This window comes from Camellia sinensis, unplaced genomic scaffold (genome assembly GCF_055761805.1).
Source record: "Camellia sinensis isolate YWXY unplaced genomic scaffold, ASM5576180v1 Unanchor3, whole genome shotgun sequence".
Lineage (NCBI taxonomy): Eukaryota > Viridiplantae > Streptophyta > Magnoliopsida > Ericales > Theaceae > Camellia > Camellia sinensis.
Genome location: NW_028129178.1, coordinates 19,406,721 through 19,430,412, shown reverse-complemented (window position 1 = coordinate 19,430,412; position 23,692 = coordinate 19,406,721). Strand labels below are relative to the sequence as shown.

The 23,692-nt window shown below is 39.4% G+C and overlaps 1 protein-coding gene across 6 annotated transcripts in view; it reads left to right on the top strand.

Moving 5' to 3' along the window:
* LOC145816230 (phosphatidate phosphatase PAH2-like) overlaps positions 1-23,692 on the top strand; it is a 58,378-nt gene that overhangs the window by 16,723 nt on the left and 17,963 nt on the right. For 2 of the 6 annotated variants that reach the window (XM_082912542.1, XM_082912541.1), the window contains one exon: positions 5,195-5,234. The exons of the other annotated variants lie outside the window; for them this stretch is intronic. In XM_082912542.1, coding sequence (XP_082768668.1) covers positions 5,195-5,234 — 40 coding nt within the window. The remainder of the gene's footprint in view (positions 1-5,194; positions 5,235-23,692) is intronic. 6 annotated transcript variants of the gene reach the window in all.

The window sequence follows — 23,692 nt, the reverse complement described above, 5'->3', positions numbered from 1 at the left end:
AGTTTCTCCTTAATGAAGTGGCGATCAATCTCAACATGTTTTGTCCTGTCATGTTGAACTGGATTGTGAGCGATGTTGATGGCGGCCTTATTATCACAGTATAACCGCATGGAGTCCGTCTGATCAATACCTAGATCACGCAACAATAATTTGATCCATAAAAGTTCACACACACCTTGTGCCATAGCTCTAAACTCAGCTTCTGCGCTGGACCTGGCAACCACATTCTGTTTCTTACTTCTCCAAGTAACTAGGTTGCAGCCAACAAATGTGCAATACCCTGAAGTTGATCTCCTATCAGTTACTGACCCAGCCCAGTCAGCATCTGTATAGGCTTCTACACGAAGATGATCATACTTTGAAAAATACAGACCCTTACCAGGAGCAGACTTCAAATACCTCAAGATTCTCATGACAGCCTCAAGGTGAATCTGATGAGGAGCATGCATAAACTGACTAACTATACTGACAGCAACAGCAATATCAGGACGGGAGTGAGATAGGTAAATGAGCTTACCCACTAATCGTTGATAGCTCTCCCTATCCACAACTTCTCCTCCTTCATCATCCCCTAATTTCTGATTGGGTTCCAGGGGGGTGGCACATGCCTTGCAGCCAAGCATCCCAGTTTCCTTCAACAGGTCAAGCACATATTTTCTCTGTGAGATAAATATCCCATCCTTAGAGCGAGCAACTTCAATTCCCAGAAAATACTTCAAACTGCCCAAGTCTTTGATTTCAAACTCTTTAGCTAAATATTTCTTCAACAGAGGTATTTCCCCACTATCATTGCCTGTAAGAACTATGTCATCTACATAAACAATAAGTGCTGTAGTCTTACCGTGTGAGGAATGCTTCACAAACATTGTGTGATCTGCCTGACTTTGTTTGAAGTCATATTTAATCATAGCATGAGTGAATCTCTCAAACCAAGCCCTTGGAGACTGTTTGAGACCATATAATGACTTCCGAAGTTTGCATACTTTGCCTTCTGTTTGATGATCCTCAAAACCCGGAGGAATGTCCATATATACTTCTTCTTCGAGGTCACCATGGAGAAAAGCATTCTTGACATCAAACTGATAAAGCGGCCAATCTAGATTAGCTGCTAGAGAGAGAAGTATTCTGACTGAATTCATTTTAGCCACGGGTGCGAAGGTCTCCTGATAATCAATGCCATATGTCTGAGTAAACCCTTTTGCCACAAGTCTTGCCTTGTAACGCTCAATAGACCCATCTGCTTTGTGTTTCACAGTATATACCCATTTACATCCCACAGGTCGTTTGTCCGGAGGTAACTCAGTCAATTCCCAAGTGCCATTCTTCCTAAGTGCTTTCATTTCCTCAATCATGGCTAGTTTCCATTCAGAGGTAGCAAGAGCATCCTGAAAATGGTTAGGAATGCTAACAGAGGAAATATTGGACACAAACGCTCTATATGAGGATGACAAATGAGAGTATGATACAAACTGTGAGATAGGATGTTGAGTACAAGATCTCACACCCTTCCTCTTGGCAATAGGAACATCAAGATCAATGGACTCGAGAGATTCAAAGTTACCTCGACTCTCATCAGAAGCAGGAGATGGCAGTGGGGTAGCAGAAACGGTCCCGTGTATCCAGTTAACTTGTTTTCTGTCTATGTCCCAGACATAAACATGCCCGTCCGTATTCTTGGTGACAGTGGGTTCTATAGTCCCAGTAGAAGAGGGGGGTTCAAGAACAACTGGTTCCACCATAGGAAGCACAGTAGTAGAGGGTGGTGCAAGAACAACTGGTTCCACCATAGGAGGCACAGGACTCACTTCACACCAAGGCTCCCCCGGAAATGAGGACGGTGACACCGGAGAGGACAAGAAATAGGACTGGGATTCAAAGAAAGTGACATCCATGGACACAAACCACTTACGAGAAGAAGGGTGGTAACATTTATACCCCTTTTGAGTAGGAGAGTAACCAAGGAAAACACACTTGAGGGAGCGAGGCTCCAACTTACCACGAGAGGGAGAGTGATTATGGACAAAACAGACACAACCAAATATTTTGGGAGGAATAGAAAACAAGGACGGAGAACCGAGGAGGACGTGAAGTGGAGCCTGTTTGTCCAAGACCTGGGTAGGGAGACGATTAATAAGATAGGCAGCGGTGAGAATAGCGTCGCCCCAATAGGGCCGAGGTACATTCATAAAAAAACACATGCACCGAGCCATGTCAAGAAGGTGCCGATTCTTGCGTTCGGCCACCCCATTTTGTTGAGGGGTATTGGTGCAAGAGGTCTGATGGATAATGCCATGAGCAGAGAAATATTGTCCTAACCCAGAAGCTATGTATTCCCCGCCATTATCAGAACGAAATATTTTGATAGTGGCCCCAAACTGAGTACAAATCATCTTATGAAAAGTGCGAAACACAGAGAAAACCTCACTCTTATCTTTCATGAGATACACCCAAGTAGCATGAGAGAAATCATCAATAAATGTAACAAACCAGCGATGACCTTTCACAGACAGAACACGAGAGGGACCCCAAACATCAGAATGTATTAATGAAAAAGGAACGAAGCTTTTATTCAAACTGGGAGCAAAAGAAGCTCTATGTTGTTTTCCAAGTTGACAAGACTCACAAAGAAAGTCAGACACATGATGATTTGCGAAACTAGAAGGAAATAAATGCTTAAGTAAATGAAATGAGGGATGCCCAAGACGCCGATGCCACAGCCATAAATCAGCGGGGGTAGTAGAAGACGTGGTGGAAGAATAAGCAAGTTTGTCCGGTTGATCTAGGAAGTAGAGACTATTTTCTGCACTACCACTGCCAATCGTCCTCCCCGTGACAAGGTCCTGAAAAAGACAATGATCAGGAAAAAACGTCACACTACAATTCAAATCTTGGGTAAGACGACTTAAGGATAACAGATTAACAGAAAACTTGGGAACATGGAGAACAGAAGATAGATGTATGGTAGGAGTGACGTGGACTAAACCTTTTCCAAAAATGGAAGAAACAGTACCATCGGCAATCCTAACTTTGTCCTGACCTGAAGAGGGCTTATAGACAGAGAAAAGATCAGAGGAGCCAGACATATGATCTGAGGCACCAGAATCAATAATCCAAGGCAAGGATGTATGACACAGGAAAGCACAAGGAGAAGATGCTAAGTTACCTGAGCGGGCAAAGGACGAGGAAGCGGTACTGAGAGCAGTAGAAGATCGGCGGTCCAACAATTGGCGCAAAGCATCCTCCAGCTCAGTATCAGAAGTTTGGGTAACAGAAGTAGAATTAGACTCAAGGGTATCAACGGCACTAGACTGATGAGCCCGGGAATAGGAACCACGTCCTCTAGATTGGCCTGACCGACCTCCTCGAGAACCAGACCGATCACCTCGACCCCCGGATGGAGTCCCATGAAGCTTCCAACACGTCTCACGAGTATGCCGCGGCTTCTTGCAATAATCACAGAATACAGACTCCTTATTAGCAGACGGAGGAGGCAGGCTGAGGCCATCTCGAGGAGTAGACAGTAATGCGGAACGGTCAGTAGAGACAGGGGACATCATGGCAGACCGGCGACTCTCCTCATTTTGTACATAGGCAAATGCCTCCTGAAGTGAAGGAAGAGTATCCATACTCAGAACTCGACCCCTAACTGGATCATACTCCACATTGAGGCCGGCCAAAAATTTAAAGACCCGTTCCCGTGCGATGAACTTTTTGTACCCGATAGAATCAGTAGGGCAAACGGGCTTATAGTCTTCCAGGTGGTCAAGGCGTTTCCAGCCGTTGGTGAGGAAAGTGAAGTACTGAAGAACAGTTTGCTCCCCCTGAAGTGAGCTCTCAATAGAGCGGCGCAACTCAAATGCCTGTGAAAAATTTCCTTTGCGGGAATAGGTAACAGCCACAGCCTCCCAAACGTCCTGGGCGGTCTCCATAGACAAGTAGCCCTCACCAAGTTCTGGAACCATCGAATGGATAGGCCAACTCATAATCAAAGAGTTGGTAATCTCCCATTGGTCATAACCTGAGTCAGTGGTACTAGGTGCCTGTATCCTGCCATCAACATACCCCATCTTCCCTCTGCTTTTCAAAAACAAAGTCAAACTTTGAGACCATGCTAGGTAGTTTTGACCATTAAATAGAGAGGTGGTGATTTTCAGACTAGGGTTGGGGTTCTCAGTCATGGTAGTAGGTAGAATGGGACTCTCACTCTTTGGTGTTTGAGAAGAAGGGGACACACTGGTGGAATCTGTCATGGATACAATACTACCGAACCCGCAACAAAACTAGTGACAATCACAAACCCGGAAGGTGGTAGTGAGATAACAGACACAATGACTACTATAAAGACATAACAAAAATTAAGAAACCATTTTTTTTTTTTTGGTTGTTTTTTTTTTGTTTTTTTTGTTTTATATATATATATTGATTTATTTATATATACATGTATTTATATATATAAATATCTATATCAGGTTATATTTATATATATCAGCATATATATATATATATTTATATATGAGATACCAGAGTGACGAAGACGAGGGAGATGAGGACGACGAGGGCGATGATGGCTGGAGGAGATCGACGGGCTGAGGCGAAGCTGACGAGCAGACGAAGCAGACGAGGGCGATGACGGCTGGAGGAGATCGACGGGCTGAGGCGAAGCAGACGAGCAGACGAAGCAGACGAGGGCGATGGCGGCTGGAGGAGATCGACGGGCTGAGGCGAAGCAGACGAGCTGAGGGACGAAGACGATACAGAGGACGGCTGGAGGAGATCAACCCAGCAGATGATCCAACTAGGTACGTTTTGAACCCTAACCCTAGAGGTGTAGCTCTGATACCATGAAGCTTGGGTAACCAGCTTGGGGAATGATAGAATATCACCCCCTATTTATAAAAGAAGATTAGGGTTTACAAGAAATGCAATTACAAGATGATCCCTGAGTGCTATCCCTGAGTGCATAAAATGATTACAGTGATTACAGACAGACCCTAGTGTACCTTTCGGCTAATATAATATGCTAACACTTAATATAATATGCTAACAAGATTTCCATCTATCCTTTAGTTGGTGTTCAATTCCCAACCACCTTGCTTCCCTTCAACAGTGGGGCCTCACACTGCTTCCTTTTTTTTCAAACAAAAATGAAAAACAATTTGCTTCTTTATTTCATGTCTTCTTATGTATTTTGTAGGAACCATTCCTTATTTGCACTGGCCTTCAAATTATTTCAGGTATATCGTTTTTTTTTGGTTATACGTATGTATCTTAATAGACAGATGAACATAAGGCCTCATGTATCATTCAACAAGGACCATCCTTACGGAACATGAATTTTGACAATTATGACATTCAAAATTCTACACAAAAAAGTGTATCAATGAAGCTTTTATCTCCAATTGCTTATCCTTTTATGAGGAATTTTTTTAATTGGATCTAAATTTTGAAAGTTGGACTTTGAATCTTAATTTTAGACCTGCATTAAAGCCCATAAAATCCCATGTATTACTTTTGGACAAGATCCCTTCTTATGGAACCTAAATTTAACAATCCAAAATTCTGGACATCAAAGGACATGCATTAAAGCCCCTAAAATCCCATTCCATGTATTACTTTTGGACAAGATCCCTTCTTATGGAACATAATGGACATCAAAAGACTTGTATTAAAACCCATAAAATCACATGGATTACTTATGGACAAGATCCCTTCTTATAGAACATAAATTTGGACAATTCAAAATTTTGGACATGAAAAGCATATTAATGACCTTTTATCTCTATTGGCTCTAATCCTTTCACGAGGATTTTTGTCACTTGGTGGCTTTAGCCTTAAAACGAGGTTGCTGTCTGTGAATATGTATTTTATATTTGTTTTATATTTCTGTTATTCTCTATCTTTCTTAAGGGTAGTTTAGTGTTCCTTTTGTAATAGAAGAGAGTTGTACAATATTGGTTTGCCCTAATTTAGGTGAGACCATGTCTATTTATAATCAATATAAGATACACAGGAAAAAAAATTAAATAATTACATCAAATCCCTAAATAACCGTAATTTATAGAAGTCATGGGATCTCCTAAATATACAATATTCTGTATTCCAACACTCCCTCTCAAGCTGGATCAAAGATGTTAAATTAAACCCAGCTTGTCAATGGAAGATTGAAGTATGGATGGTTCGATAGATTTGGCGAAGATGTCGGCAGTCTGATCAGAAGATGGAACAAACGAGGGACATACAATGCCAGCTCGAACCTTTTCCCGGATGAAATGAATATCAACTTCAATATACTTAGTACGCTCATGAAGCACAAAGTTAGAAGCAAGTAAGATGGCAGACTTATTGTCACAAAATATCTTGGAGGACTTATTCTCCTCAAAGCCTAACACAGTAAGAATGGACTGAAGCCATAGTAACTCACATGTCCCATGAATCATGGCTTGGTACTTAGCTTCAGCAGATGATCGAGAAACAATCGCTTGTTTTTTGCTTTTCCATGACAGAAGATGGGCACCAAGGAAAGTGCATACCCCAGAAGTGGAACGTCTGTCAGTCAATGAACCTGCATAGTCTGCATCAGTAAAACAGGATAATCCTGTATGAATTCCACCACTGAAGAATAAACCCAAACCTGGACATGACTTGAGATATCTGAAGATGTGGTGAACGGCATCAATGTGAGCAGTACGAGGTGAATGCATAAACTGACTAACCACTCACAGCAAATGTCAAATCTGGTCCTGTATTAGTCAAATAGATCAAACGTCCTACCAATCTCTGGTAGCGAGATGGATCAGAAAGCAACTCACCAGACTCAGCCGAAAGTTTCAGATTTGGATCCATAGGAGTAGATGCTGGCTTGCACCCCATTATACCGGTGTCCCGAAGAAGATCCAAAGTATATTTCTGTTGGGACAATGATATCCCACTGCGAGAACGAGCTACTTCAATCCCCAAGAAATATTTGAGAGGATCTAAGTCCTTGATGTCAAATACTCGACTAAGCTCGTGTTTTACCTTAGCAATACCAATGGAGTCATCTCCTGTAAGGATGATATCATCCACATAGACTAGCAAAATAATACATCGACCATTGGGTTGACGACGAATAAAGCATGTATGATCGGAGTGACATTGAATAAAATCCATGGATAAGATAACAGAGCTGAAACGGTGGAACCATGAACGAGGAGATTGCTTCAAGCCATAGAGAGACTTACGCAGATGACAGACCTTGCCAACATACTCCCCCTCAGCCCGAAACCTGGGTGGAGGATCCATGTAGATTGTCTCAAGTAAGTCCTCATGTAGAAAAGCATTCTTGACATCTAGTTGATGAAGGGGCCAAGAAGAAGAGGTAGCCAAGGAAATAAGCAAACGAACAATGGTCAATTTAGCAACCGGTGCAAATGTAACCCCAACAAATTCTTAAATGTGCTTTTCAGGATTTCCATGCTCCTCATAGAGGACAAAATTTGAAAGTTTTTATCCCTCAGGAAAAGGTATTTGTTCCTGTCACAACCCCAACTCGCCCCTATAGGCTGCAGTGGTGATCAACCAGTAATCCCTGATTACCAAAGACTTGCCTTAACAAATCACAAAAGGACTAGAATATATATAGGGTCAAACAGCGGAATATTCATTAATCCATTAAGTCCATAGAGTAGTGCATACGGATTATGGAATGAACATACAACCTTTCATTGATTATCTTCAAAATAATTTACATTATGTACATAAACAAAGGGATAGTACAGCACTTACATCCAGAGGTACAAAATTTGTTACATACAAACTCGTCCCTCAAAAACTTACATCCCAAAAAGAAGAGACAACATAAACAAAAGAAGGAAATAAAAGAAAAGACTTCTCATAACATGATCACATCCTCTACTGGCATTCTTCCTCCTGATCACCTACATATATATATAAAAGGAATGAGCCAAGCCCGGTGAATAATACCAAAGTAAAGGGATAGATGAATGAGTTCCAATCATTTACAAAAGATCCATTCCAATTCACAATTCCAAAAGCGTTTAAACATTTCATAAGATATACTAAAAAATGTGATAACATGGTACATCCAATAGAGTAACACATCCAACCATACATGGTTGTCAAAAAGAGATCTCAACAAATGCCATGACGCATAGATAAACGTCCTCTAATGGCTAGGACTCACTAAAGGATGCCACTACTAGATTCATCGCAACATGGAACATTCATTCATTCATATAAAATAAGATTTCAGAAAACATCGTTCTCAAAGCATTGCCAAAATATATTTTCAAACATAACTTTACAAAGATATTACTCATAGATGGCTCGCGCTCGATAGAACTCCTTAACGACCTTGACATACACAATAAAATACAAACACTGTTGTAACAAGCGTTTAACAATCGAACTAACTTAGTTTTAGTTTTTCTTTCTTAACTTAACTTGCAAGTTCTCAAGTCAGTTCAAGCGTTTTGCTTTAGCTTAGCATTTTCTAAAGAATCAGCTCTATCTCAAGTCTCTTATAAATGTTAATCATGTACTAAATGTGCATATACCCTACAACAATTTCATATGCTTTACATTGGGAAATACCATATTTACATATTTAAGGTTTAAGGAAATAGCAAGAAGTGGAAGGAAACTAAGTTAGGAGAGGAATCAGCATGAAACGGTTAGGACGAAAGTGAGCAGCCTTCGCTTATTTAGGCATATATATTTGTATACTTTGAATTTGGATGTGAGACCATCATCATTGGAAACTAGATTTCCGGGGCTTGAATTTAGACTTAAGAATCACATAAAACCAACTTCAGATGAAAGAGATATGCTTATTTGAAGTTGCAAGGTATAAGCTGAACAGGGCTGGCCGCACGTGCGTCCATGTTGGCCGCTTATGCAGTGGGTCAGGACAGGCAAAATGCATTCTGCACGCTCGTGCGCCTGATGAAGGCGGCTCAAGTGGACAGCAAGCCCAGGTTGGGGCTGGGACTGTTCTACATGTTCTTAAACCTTCCAATTTGGTTTTCTTTGCTTCTAAACCTTAAAACATGGTATATAATGACCAAAAACATGTAAATATGGAGCTAGATACATAGAAACTCCTTTATTTGCAAGAATTTGAAGATCAAACTACATGAAAAGCATACTTTAATTCTTGTTTCCTAACTTTTCTTTTCTTCTTTTTGTTCCTACATTTTCAATCCTTCAAACCAAGTTCTAAGGTTTCCTAATCACAAGTAAATGGTCTAGGATTGTAGCATATCAATTGTATAGCTCAAATCTAACTTAAAACCAATTCAAAACTTGATTTTCAATGAATTCTTCAAACCTTTTTCTTGTTTTCAAACTTTCCTATTTTCTTTTCATTTCAATCATCCAAAACTTGTTTCTAATCAATTTTTAGCTAGGTTTTGATATGAAATTATGGAAGGGGATTGAGTTTCCTACCTTGTGATGATTTTCTTGGGATTTCTAGGCTTGAATTCTTGGATTTCTTGGATTTTCCCCCTTTTTCTCTTCTTTTTCTCTTGTTCTTCCTTCTTTGAGTTCAAGAACACCAATTTTTCTACATTTCTCCAACTCTCTCAATTCTTCTAAATTTGTAGGATATAATTATATTAATTTGCTAATTACTCCGTTAGGCTAATTAACTAGGCTTAGTTCTAATTAATCTCAGTTAAGTCTTAATCTTGGTTAGCCTAATTAACCTTGCTTAGGCTTTAAGCTAATCTTGATTAGTTTTTTTGCTAATCCTACTTAATTTTTGATTTGGCACTCATTAGGCTCTACTTATTAAACAAGTTCTTTAAGCTCCTCACTTAAGGTTTTCTAAGTTATCTAGTCCTTCAAAAATTCAATTCAAGCAAGTTCCCTAACCCTACATTGTTGCCTAGTTTCCATGTTCAAGTTCTTCAAATTTCTAAGGTTTCCTACTTAAGCACTTCAAAACCCTATTCCTAACATAACAAGCATATAATATGCATTAGGCCAATGAATGAAGATATTTTCTATCATAATTAGATGAATGAATGCTGTGCATTCTTTGGTTCTCACAGTTCCACCCATGGAAGGAACAAATCCCTTGGTTTCTAAGTGCCCATTTCACGAGATCAAGAACAATTTCAATCTTTCCCTCAATTGTGCCTCACCTTCTATGAAATCATGTTTGAACAGACGTTCCTTCATCTTCCAAAGGTTCCAACATTTCAATTTCCACTGGCCTTGGTCTATAAAACCTCCTATAAAATTGATCAGACATGGTGTCCCAATTAGGGATTGAATTGGGTGGTAGGCTACATTGCCAATCTGTTGCTCATCTGTTGATAGAGAGGACAAACTGCCGTAAGAGCAATGTTTGGCTTTTCACTATGTTGTACATTGTGCAAGGAAACGAACTAAATGGCACCTTGGACAACCTACCCCATTATACAAGGGAAAACGAGGTACTGTGTATCTGTTAGAATTTACCTTCACCTACCACACCTACTACACCTACCACTACCTACTACCATCACCTACTACATCTTCACCTACCTTCACCTACTACCTTCTTCTCTTCTATATATATCAATCATTGTAAACATCAAAAATATCAATTCATCAATCAATAATATACATCAATTTTTTACATGGTATCAGAGCTATAGGTTAAAGATCTTGGTGTTCTTCGCCTTCCGGCGGGCGGCAACCTTGCCTTGACCGCCCGCCGGATCTCAACCAATTCAAACCTCCCTCTCCCTCTCGGCACCTCCTTAAAACACACCACCATTGTATTAGATGGAAATGCCAAGTTGGTCTAATCAGGAGTTTCCCTCTGGCTCATCTGAATCAGAATCACTTACATTGTAACCTGGGCGTTTATTGCTTACTTTCCAAACTGAGGATCTAATTCTAGAAGCTCTTGTCATCCAAATTCTTCCCTCCTTGGCATCCTTGAGGGTGTTTTGGAACCACCGCTTCGCACAATCGGAAACCACCCTTGCCAGCGGCGTACGGTGGTTCTGCTCCTCAGCGCCGCCGCCCTCGGTGCTGCTGCTACTGCTCTTGTTGTTCTCCATCTTCTTCTCTGACTTGGGCCTCCTCAATTCGCAGCAGAATCTGGGTGTCTCCAGCGGTTGTTCCACCAACGAGAAGCTGCAGAATACTATGGGTCCATCAAACTGAGCTCACTGTTCTCCATTGAAGTTCACAGAACACGTTAAAATGATTCATTCATATGTTGAAGTGCTATGGCACTCTACTCTCTGTTTCTTTTATGATGATGGTGGGGACAGAAACAGACAAAAGAGAACATCTTTCTCTATACCCAATGTCTTTTAGTGTTGCTTACAGCTGTGTTTTTTCTTTGGTCACGTGGGAGTTGAATACCCATAGAGCCCACTGCAGGGACAACATCATTATCTCACACTTTCTTTATTATATATATATATATCTTTTTATTATATTATATAATACCCATAGAGCCCACTGCAGGGACAACATCATTATCTCACACTTTCTTTATTATATATATATATATATATCTTTTTATTATATTAAAAAAAAAAAAAAAAAACAAAACAAAAATCATCATCCCTCCTCCGTTTGATTTCAAACTCCGTTATTTTTATTTCTTTTCTCCAAATCACTTTCCTTATTTCTCCCATCTTTCATTTTTGATTTCAAATATATTTTCATTATTTTTACTTTCTTTTTTCTTTCACATTATTTTTAATCTTTTTTCAATTCCATTCATACCATATAGCTTTTCACACTAAATCATATTTTATTCATCTCAGGGATCAACCCCGATCACAATTTTACAAAAAAAAAAAAAAAAAAAACAACAACAACAACTTTGTTTTCTTTTCTGCAGCCGGCCACCAACCGACCTCACTTCTTCGACTATTCCGCCGGTCTTTTCTTCTTGCCTCCGTCCTGGGCGACCCTTGACGGTGTTGCCTCCGTGTTTCCCACTCCACTGGGCACTATCACTACTCCATACTCCTCCACTGCAGCATATGGCGGACCTCCAAATCGGAACATCACAGTGGCCTTCCGCTTCAGCTCCTTATTTTCTGCTTTCAACACACTTATCTCTGCTCGCGCATCCTTATACATGCGTTGGAGCAGAGCCAGTTGGCCGTTCAAATGCTGCACCTCATTTGTCCTACTCTGCAGCCGGTTCGACAAGTTTGTCACCGCAGTCATGGTTTCCACACATGACTTCAAAGTATACTGATTGGCCTCCACATCCGACTGCACTGCCATTCTTTGCTCCACCGACCGCATCGGAAAGTTCAACGGAGCAAACTTCGGGGCGCTTGGTTGAGTTTCCAGTGCCACCGCTCCAGTTCTCTCTCTTGTTGACTCGTTGAGGTCGGGAAAGAGGGTGAGCAGACTCCGGGAAGACGAGGCCATTTTCTGGGCAACAGAGTGTTACAGAATATCTCTCGTTATAGAGTATTACAGAGTTTCTCTCTCAGCAAAGGAAGCGTTTTTTCAGAGGATTTTTAGAAGTTTTTTGTCTGCCTCAGCCTCAGCCTCAACCTTGGTTTAAATAGCCAGGGCCGAGCCACGCGCATCGCGCGCCTTTTGACGCCCGACAAACTGGCACGCCTTTTCATGGCACATCTTTTGATAAAGTGGACACGCCTTTTGATGGCACGCCTTTTTATGAATTGGGCACACCTTTTGAGGGTGCGACTTTTTAAGGGTCCGACAAGACTCTGTAAACTGTCCCGACATTTGATACCGGTTAGCTCCTTTATGGGTCCGACAAGACTCTGTAAACTGTCCCGACATAGATTCCGGTTAGTTTCTACAAGGGTCCGACAAGACTCTGTAAACTGTCCCGACATTGATTCCGGTTAGCTCCTTTATGGGTCCGACAAGACTCTGTAAACTGTCCCGACATAGATTCCGGTTAGTTTCTACAAGGGTCCGACAAGACTCTGTAAACTGTCCCGACATTGATTCCGGTTAGTTTCTACAAGGGTCCGACAAGACTCTGTAAACTGTCACAACAACTGTCACAACATTGTCTGCTACAACGGTCCGACATGACCCCATAAACTGTCTTCTCCAACGGTCCGACATGACCCCATAAACTGTCTTCTACACCGTTATGACACCCCCATACAGTGTCCTCTACAACGTTATGACACCACCATCCAGTGTCTTCACCCATGGTCTGACACGACCATACAGTGTCACCTATCCTCTTTTTATTTTTATGTATTTTCTTGTTTTGTTCCTCTCTTCAAACTCAAGTTGGTTAGTTTCTATCCTCCTTGAGTTTGCGGGGGGCTGTTAGAATTTACCTTCACCTACCACACCTACTACACCTACCACTACCTACTACCATCACCTACTACATCTTCACCTACCTTCACCTACTACCTTCTTCTCTTCTATATATATCAATCATTGTAAACATCAAAAATATCAATTCATCAATCAATAATATACATCAATTTTTTACAGTATCCTTGTGGGAACTGGACCCATTTAACCCAATTGGGAAAAGGGTGTCCAAAAATTTGATTCGTTTCAATAGTCTGATTTTGATGGTCTCCAAACCCCTCCTCTTTTAAAGAAATCGTTACTTTTGCTCGATTTTTTGATTCCCTTTTGGCTTCAATCCTTGCTTTCTTGTCATCAACCGGATTGCTATTGATATGTACTTCTCCGTCTTCAAAATTCATATCCACGGTAGTGACATTGCATGGAAAATCAAAGTGGCCAATTGACACACTTTCTCCATCATATGTTCTAGTTCTAGCTATTGATGTGTATGGTGAGCTTACAGGAGAAAAATCAAGTTCCCATTCTTCATCGATGTCTTTTATTTGAGATGACTTTGCTTGTTTGTTCGAGTGCTTCCACGCTTCATCATCTGACTTACATATGCAATTCACCTCATCATGCTCAAAATGCAACCTTTTTGTTGCCTTTTTCATAAGCTCAATGTTAGCAATGTTAGACCCATACCCAATACCTCTTTGTTTTGTACCCCTTACATATTTTGGAGTATTTTGATAGTACATTGGTGGTACTTGAGAATATTTTGGAGGAATCTTTTTGCTCCTTGGAGACTTACACCATAAGGAGGTCAAAGTATGCTTCAAGGCCTCTGGTGTATACCTTGGCGAAGCTGGTGTATACTCTGGCGAAGACGGCTTATGTTCTAGAGAATCAGGTATACACAAATAGGAGATGTGATGCAATCTCCTTCCTTAACCTCTAAACAAACTCCATCTTCATCATCATCCCTTGACACAATGTTGGTTAGGCAAGGGGCCAAAGTAGCTTTCTCTTCCTTCCTCTTATCGAAGTATGCCTGCAACTCCAAAGATTGAAGTTCTGGAGGCAAGAATTCTTCAAGTTTAACTAGGTCTGGGGAATTTGTTCTAATTGTTCATCAAGAACAAATTTCTCCCCTTTTTTCTTCTTTCGACATTTCGTCTTTCCCTTCCTCCTGCTTACTTTAGCCTTTTTTTGCTTCATGGAATCTTTCGATTTCCGATGTCTTGTAGAAGCAATAGCATTTCTAGCTTTCATTGCGACATTTTTTCTTTTCTTCATGCCTTTTGATTGGTAAACGATGCATTATCCTTTTTCACCATTATCAATAGTGACTGGGTTAGCAGATGCCTTCTCTTGAGAAGGGATTTCAATGATCTCAAAATCAAGAAGTTCTTGAATCTTATCTTTCAGAACAAGTACTCCTTTAGTGGATGGCTAGTCAAACGATGATAGGGGCAATACGTTCGATCATTTGTTTTCCCTACGTAGTGTGGTCTTTTCAATTATGGGAGAGCAATCAACTTTTGTTCTAATAGATCTTTGAATAAGTTCTACACTAGATCATTTGCAAAAGAATACTTCTTTTGCAACCTTTATTTCATAGTCACCTTTTTTTTTTTTTTTTTTTTTTTTTTTTTTTTTTCTGTAGGCTTCTTAGCCCCAACTCTAATCTATAGGGATGGTCACGGGTCAGGTTTGGGGCAGGTTTGTAGTAACCCACCCCCACTCTGTATCATATAGGGGACGGGGAAAATCAGGGGGTGGTAGGGGCAGGGCGGGAGACAGATTGATTTTGTAAATTGAAGAATGATAATATTAATAAAAATTATATATAGGGTATATTAGAAATAATGATTTATACTTATGAGAATTATAAGATATAAGATGAAAAATAAATGAGTAAAAATTAATATTAAGTATAATATTTTAGTGTTTTAATTTTGTTATATTTAATAAATATAATTAGGCAGTGGTTAGATAGAACGGGGCGCGCAAGCAATATTTTAGTGTTTCAACCAAATTTATGATAAGATTTCAAATTCAAGGGGATGATGAGAACATTGAAACTCAAAGTCTTTGAACCCATACAAAATGACACGGTCGATCAGATGACAACACATACAAAGCCTATAGTGGAGGAGCTGTAGGATGCCAACTCTAAAAATGATCAATATGAGATTTGTTGAAGTACATGATAAGGTACCATAATGTCGTATTTAAATGATGTTAATCAAGATCTTCAAATGACATGTGGAGCCTACAATACTCCAAGGACAATACGCTCAATCAAAGGGTGATATATGTAGAGCCTATAGCAAGGAAACTACAGGGGGATAAAGTCTAGGAGATCAACACGACCAACCAAATTTGTTATGATAACATTGCATTTGAATTCAAACAACTTTATCATACAATTTTAGATTAAAAATGGAGATAAGATTCTCCTGTCACATAGATGGCCCTCTTTAAATATGAGGACCATCACACAAAGAAGAGAATCATAAATCGAGAGATTGAAAACTAGAAGCAAGAAGAAAAGGCAAGAGAAACAAAAGCAATCAAAAAGAAGAAAAGAGACCCACAGAATTTCAGAGGCAATAAGTGAAGAGCAACAAATTTCAATACTGAACAAACACTCAACACACTAGCACATAATACAGTGGTAGGTAAAGGGTTCCAAACCCAACAGTTATATTTCATGCATCCACCTAAATCCCCAGAATTTCAATAGGATAATTCTTCTGTTTGAATCTCCCTTTGTTAAATTTTCTGTTCTTCATGAATTAGAGGTTTCGCTTGTTTATAAAGTGTGTAATTAACGATCTGGAATCCAGATTGGAAATAGGAACCTGCTATCACATAATCAACACTGTTTAGTAAATAGTGGATGTTTGTGACATGAATTTTGAAATATGTCGAACCTTTTTTCGTATTGAAATTTGTCTCTACAATGGATAAAGAGTACAATGATGTGTTGTTTTGGATTTTATAGCAGAATAGATAATTTTGTTAGACAGAACGCTTGTTAAAGATTGTGGAACTTACAAGAAATATTTAGCCATGTGCTTCTTTAGGAATGGTTGATGATGGTTTTTTTCCGGGCATTCTTGCTTCTCAAGGACAAGTTGAAAAAGAGATGAATAATTAGAATGGAGTAGAGCATATATGGAGCCCTCATTGGTGTTTGAGTTAATTGCAGTTCAATTTTTAAATGAGAAGAATGAGGATGGCAGGAAACCTTATTTATCAATTTCTACTCTTAGTTGTGGTGGATGCAGCATACTTCTAGAGGCAGAAATCTTGGTGTGAGAATTTAGGAATTCTCAATTCTACGAAAGCATTGAATAGGGGGAACACTTTTCATGTTGATTGAAGAAGACCATCTTGTCGGTGTGGTGGAAAAATGAACACTTTTCATGTTGATTGAAGGCGACCATCTTGTCAATGTGGTGTAAAATTTTTGACAAAGTTACGTATATGCAAAAAAGTTTGAAAGTTGTGAAGAAAACTAGAAAACTTTAAAAGATGGACTAAACTTGCTTTTGCATCCTTGGGGAAAAGAGAAAATGTTGGGGTTGAGAATTTGGGGAAAAAAGACAAGTTGGGCTAAAGGCACTACAGTATGGATTAAGGGTAAGAAACAAGGGAGGAGAAACGTTATGGCGAGTGGGGCAATTGCTCCCATTGAGTTCTGGGGAAAAAAAATAATGTAGCCACTTGCAATGGCATTAAAAAATAGCTTGTGTGAGACAATATGTCCCCACTTTACATTGGATTTTGCCCCAACTATGTTATGAACCCCATTGAAGTCTCACTCTGTCACGATCCCATCCCGCCCTAAACAGGATAGTGTAGTAATCGGCTAGTAGTCGTGGACTACCAAAGGCCTAACTTTCAAAACAAGTTGGACTCCAATGATAGTTGGGGCAAAATTTTCATTTTCAATTGTAGATGCCATTAGTTTCTTATATTGAGTCCATTTAAAACAGTTATTTAGAGTAGTGCATAACTATATGAAATGAAAACATACATTCCTTTTAGAATATTATCTTGCATTATTACAAGGTTGAGACAACAAAAGCAAAGTACATCACTTGCAACAAAACCTTGCAAAGCTAACAAGGTATAAAAAACCGACTTCTAATCAAGCTTCTCTTCATAATCAAGCTCTTCATCACCTACATGTATATAAGAGAGAGGGGTGAGTCATTGTCCAGTGAATAGTAATATAGTAAAGTGGTAAATGAATGAATATCGACATGCTTTATAAAACATATTACAAGAATCATAGCTTGAGCATAGCTTAACATGTGCATAATTCTTCAAGACTTGAATTTCAAACATGATATATATAGATGAACATTCCAAGGATTACAAGATCATCAAGACCCACACGAAGGTGGCAAGGTGTGCTCGGCCATGAAGACGTTATTGGTATAATCCCCCCAATAACTAGGACATGATCCAAGGGTGTCATCTTTATGCATGATACAAGAGTATATGATGTTCATTCATGATAAAACATTAGCATATTTTTTGTAAACATGGCATAGGTTTTGCATTTCAAATCATAGCTTAACAAACATAACTTTACTACATTACTACTCACAAATGGCTCTTGAACATGGGTTTCCCCTCCAACATGCCTGACCTACACAAAGCATAAACAAGGCATCGAAAACATATAGACTTGCAAGTTCTTAGACTAACTCAAGGGTTCTAAGTTAGCTAAACATTTTCTAAACGATTCCTAGTTCCAACTCAAGTCTTATCTAAATGTTAATCAAGTGCAAAGTGTGTGCCAAAGACGCACTTTGAAGGACCCTAAGTACCCTACAACAATTTCATATGTTTTGTATTGAAAAATATCATTTTTAGATTCTTAAAGGAAATAGGAAGAAATGAAAGAAAACTACGTTAGGAAAGGTATTAGCATGAAATGGTCAAGAAGAAAGCGAGCAACCTTTACTATTTAAATATATCTTTTTGTATGCTTGGAATTTGGATGTAAGACCACCACCATTAGAAACTACACTTCCGGGGCTTGAATTTAGACTCAGGAATCTCTTAAAACCGAGTTTGGATGAGAGAGACATGCCCATTTGAAATTGGGCTGAACAGGGGGTGCCGCACGTGCGGGGCTCAGAGCCGCACGTGCGGTTTTGTGCAGCCCCAAAATTGGTGTTTTGAAGGTCTAGCCACACGTGCGGAAGTGGCTGTTTCAGTGCTGTACGACATTCAACACTTGTTCTTGCTTGGCTCTTTTCATTTTCATGACTTGGGGCTTTGAAAACTCATTGAAAAACATGATAAACTTAATGGAAAACATGCAAAAAGGGTCACTTTTAAAGCTCCAAGATCAAAACATACTTTGTTCTCAAGATTTAAGAATCAAAACACAAGATTTCTTCAAGAATTCATGAACTCTAGATTTTACTCAAACCCTTTCATTTTAAGCATTCAAAACATGAAATTAAACTTACAAAACTTCTTAGAAACCAAATGAAGATGAGACTTCTAATGCATCAAGAATGTCAAAATCAAGATTGAAATGGTGAAAACCTTAGCCACCTATCTTGTTCTTCATCCTATTCATATCTTTTCCATTCTTTTCCTCATTCCTTCATTGACAACTCAACTAAATCTTAGTTTCTTCTCAATCTTAGATGGTAGATAAGTTTACTACAAGAATTAGGGCTCAAACTTACCTTAGAATGATCACAAGATGAATTATTGATGATTCTTCAAGTTCTCTTTTTCTTCGTCTCTATATTTTGCTCTTTCTTTTTCCAGCAGAATTTCTCTTCTTTGATTTGGTTTTATGTAGTCAAGGTAAGACAAAAGGGTGGTAACAAGGTTCTGAAAAGCGGTTGCAGTCGCCGTAACGGTGGCGGTGGCGCGGTTGCGGTTGCGGGGTGTAAAGGCCGTAGCGTAACGGTTGCGGTAACCGGAACCGTGAATTTTTTTATTTTTCGCACAATTTGAAAAAAACTTACCGATACGCACATTTTTTTTCCATGATCATATTTATTGGGTTTTAAAATAAATATTGATCAATTTTTATAAATTTTTAAGTTTGATCCAATATATTTCATATTTTTAAATCACTATAAACTGAGTTTTTTACATTTTATTTTAATAATTAATGACTTTATATTATACAAAAAATTAATCACTAATTATTATGTATAAGATAAACAATGGCAAAAGTAAGAGAATAAATAAAAGTCTAAATATATATATAAATATATTAATCAAGCCAAATAGATAATGACCACACTTATTATTATTATTATTATTTTCAAATAATATATAGATAGACACACAAACAAAATGGTTGAGTGATAGCAACTGAATAGAATAGCATAGGTCTTACAATTTCAACAAACCAATAACATGTTCTTCATCTTCCCTGTTCTCTTTCTCTATCTCTTGTTCCTCCATCTTCCATCTTCTCTCTTTATCTCTCTTCCTCCATTTTCAATTTTTTTTTTTTTTTTTTTTGTTGTGTTTTTTCGAAAGAAGCAATTCGAAACCGTTACGTAACGGTGCGTAACAGGCCGTTACGGCTGTTACGGCACTGTTACGACCGTTATAGCAGTCCCTATGGCCGATACACCTGTGAATCTCAATCACACTGCAAAAACGGCCGTAACGGGTGGCGGTAACTACCACAACCGTTACGTAACGGCGTTACGTAACGGTTGTGGCCACTTTTTAAAACCTTGGGTGTGACACACTTTCATTGCTTTGTTAAAAAATATTAAGTCTCTCATTGACCCAAATATTGGTTATGAATTTATTGATGGGTATTAGTAATTTTGATTTTTAAGTGAATTCAAAGGTATTGGAAAGTTTGGATTTGAGGATAAATTTAGTGAGGTGAGCAGATAGTTTGAGTTTTGAGGTGAATTTGTTGGTGGGTATGACGATATTTGTTTGCATGTTATTTAAATCTTGCTATCCATGTAATCTTTTTTATTTTTTATTTTTAGAGTGAATTGATCTGAGGAAATTTGTTTACATGTAATTAAAATCTTGCAAGTCATGCAATATATAATAAGAATTGATTGAGACATTTATGAAAAATTTCATAACTGTCATTCAAGACATTGATATAGATGGATTTGGGGCTTAGATTACGAAAAACTTTGACACTCTAAAATATTTATTTGTTTTTATTGTCAACTACGATAAAAATTTAAAGTACAGTTTTAGGAAAGGTTTTGCCCCTACTGGACAAAAATTCTGGCTCCCTGCTAGGAAATGAAATCAGTTCATCCTGCTATGGATCTATAATCTGGATCGTCGTAGAGAAATTTTTTGCTTTGGATCTATAATCATTGTAGAGCAATATTTTGAAGAAAATGAAAGAACTTAAGTGAAATACAACGAACAAATGGTGAGGAAAAGAAGAAATCTATCAAGAGAATAGAGATGGAAGAAAATATAGAATATAACAAGAAGAATAGTAGATACTTGTAATTAGGGGTGGAAATTGGGCACGTAACTCGTTAACACGACTCGAATCGTACAAATAACTGAGGGTGAGGGTTAATCATTTTTTGACTCAAACTTGAATATGACAAGACCCAAAAACACGAATATTAAATAGGTCATGTTTGGGTTGAACACGCCAAACCCAAAATGGACACATTTGACCGCGTAAATATTCGTGTCGACACATTAACCTGAACCCGCTGTCGACTTGCATTAGTAACCATAAAATCTTGAGTAATTCGTTCTCATCTGTTAGATTTTGTTAAAATTTACCATTACCTACCCACCAATTTACCATCACCTACCACCACCTACTCCTCACCTACTCCTCACCTACTACACTCACCCTCTCCTATATAATGAGCCACTCACCATTTGTAATAAACAATCTTGTAATCAATACATCAATCAATCAATAATACAATTCTCTATTTCTTTTTATACATCAATTTTAACATGGTATCAGAGCGGGTTTAGAACCTAGTATTTTTCGCTTCACCGGCGGGCGGCAACCTCACCTTAGCCGTCCGCCGGACCTCCATCTAGTCCACAAGAATTTTCTACACATACCTTCACTCTTCGTCATCACCTCGCCGGACAAACCCAAAATTTCTTCTTCAATGGCAGATTCTTCAACAACACCACCAACAGGCACTCCATTCTCCTCCTCATGTACTCATATTCCTCCTACCCTTACAGGGGCCTGTAAACTCCATGCTGAAGCTAGCAAAACTTCTATGCCTATCCGGACTCCACGTCACCTTCCTGGTCACCGACCACATCCGCAGTCGTCTCCTCCGATTCATCAACATCCCTTGACACAGATTATCCAAGTGGTGGTTGCGTCCATAATAACATCTACTGTAAAAGTTCCTGACGATAAGTCTCTTCTTTATGAGACTGCAGATGAGGAATGTAACATCAAAGGAAGCCGCAAGCTCAAGCACACTGAAAAGTTTAGATTTTTCGACAAGGCTGCTGTGGAGACCGAAGCTGACCGTGTCAAAAACTCCGCAGATCCATGGCAACTCTGCACCGTAACCCAAGTCGAGGAGCTCAAGTCCATCATCGTTTGCTGCCGTACTATCCGCCCTTGTTCTCTCTGGCTTTTCTTCTGCCTTCCCATCCTCCTTCAATCTGGAGAATTTCCTTTCCAAGAAAATGAGTTGGATGCGCTGACATCACGAATGCCGGGCATGGAAGGTGTTCTCCGGCGTCGAGATCTTCCGAGCTTCTGCCGAAGAGGCAACCTCGATGACCCAAACATCCGACTCTACATGACCGGAGACATCAAGTTCCTCGAGCTGACGACCTCATACTCAACACATTTGAAGACTTACTCTCTCAGATACACACTCTCTGCCCAAATCTCTCTCTCTCCATGGCCCATTATCACAATTCGAATGATAGACATAGCTGTGAACTTCACAGATAACATGTTCAGAGGTATCTACAATGGCAAGCAATGCCACATACCTGATATTGCAGCAGTTTTGACTAGGGCTTGGAGTGCTGGTGTTGACCGAATCATCGTCACTGACGGGTCACTTGAGGAATCAAAGGAAGCTCTTGCTATTGCAGAAACAGATGCAAGGCTTTTCTGTACCGTTGGTGTGCACCCGACAAGATGCAAAGAATTTGATGAGAGTGGGGATCCAGAAAAACATTTTCAGGAACTTTTGAGTGTTGAAAATGTAAAGAAATACACATGCAGCACCTCCTCTCTCTCTCGGCTGAACCACATGGGGGGCACTCACTCTTCTCTCTCTAACATTCCACTCAAGAGACCCACACACTCACACATGCACCTCTGGTTTTTTTAATATAAACAAGAGACCCACACACTCACACATGCACCTCTGATTTTTTAATCTTTCAATCTTTTCCTTTTTTTTATTTTTTTTTATTCTTCAATTCACGTGGCATGTCTCTTCCTGATTTTTATTTTCTTTTCTCATCATCACATTACACTCATCATTTCTCCCACATTTCTTTTAATATTTCCCATCATTTCCTTTAAACTTTTCTTCTGCCAACCTGTTCCCCATTGATTTTATAATTTCATTTATTTTATCACATATCTATTAAAAAAAAAAAAAAAAAAAAAAAAAAAAAACACAAATCATAACCCAAAACACACCACACATCGTTTTATTCATGACAGGGAATTAACCCCCATCACATTTCTACACAAAAAAAAAAAAAAAAAAAAAAAAAAAAAAAAAAAAAAAAAACCAACAAACAACAACAAAAGCTTTGTTTTCTTTTCTGCTGCGGCCATACATCGACCTCACTTCTTCTCTACTCTGCCGCCGGTCTTTTCTTTTTGCCTCCGTCCTGGGCGGCCCTTGACGGTGTTGCCTCCGTGTTTCCTACTCCACTGGGCACGATCACTACTCCCTGCTCCTCCACTGCAGCATATGGCGGCCCTCCAAATCGAAACATCACGGTGGCCTTCCGCTTCAGCTCCTTGTTTTCTGCCTTTAGCACACTTATCTCTGCTCGCGCATCCTTATACATGCGTTGGAGCAGAGCCAGCTGGGAGTTTAACTGTTGCACCTCATTTGTCCTGCTCTGCAGCCGGTGCGACAAGTTTGTGACCGCAGTCATGGTTTCCATACATGACTTCAGAGTATACTGATTGGCCTCAATATCAGTTTGCACCGCCATTTTTTGCTCCACCGACCGCATCGGAAAGTTCAACGGAGCAAACACAGAGGTGTTTGGTTGAGGTTCACTGGCCACCGCACCAGTTCTCTCTCTTGTTGACTCATTGAGGTCGGGAAAGAAAGTGAGCAGCCCACGGGAAGACGAAGCCATTTTCTGGGCAACAGAGTGTTACAGCGTATTACAGAGTTTCTCTCTCAGCAAAGGAAGAATTTTTCAGAGGTTTCTCTCAGTTTTT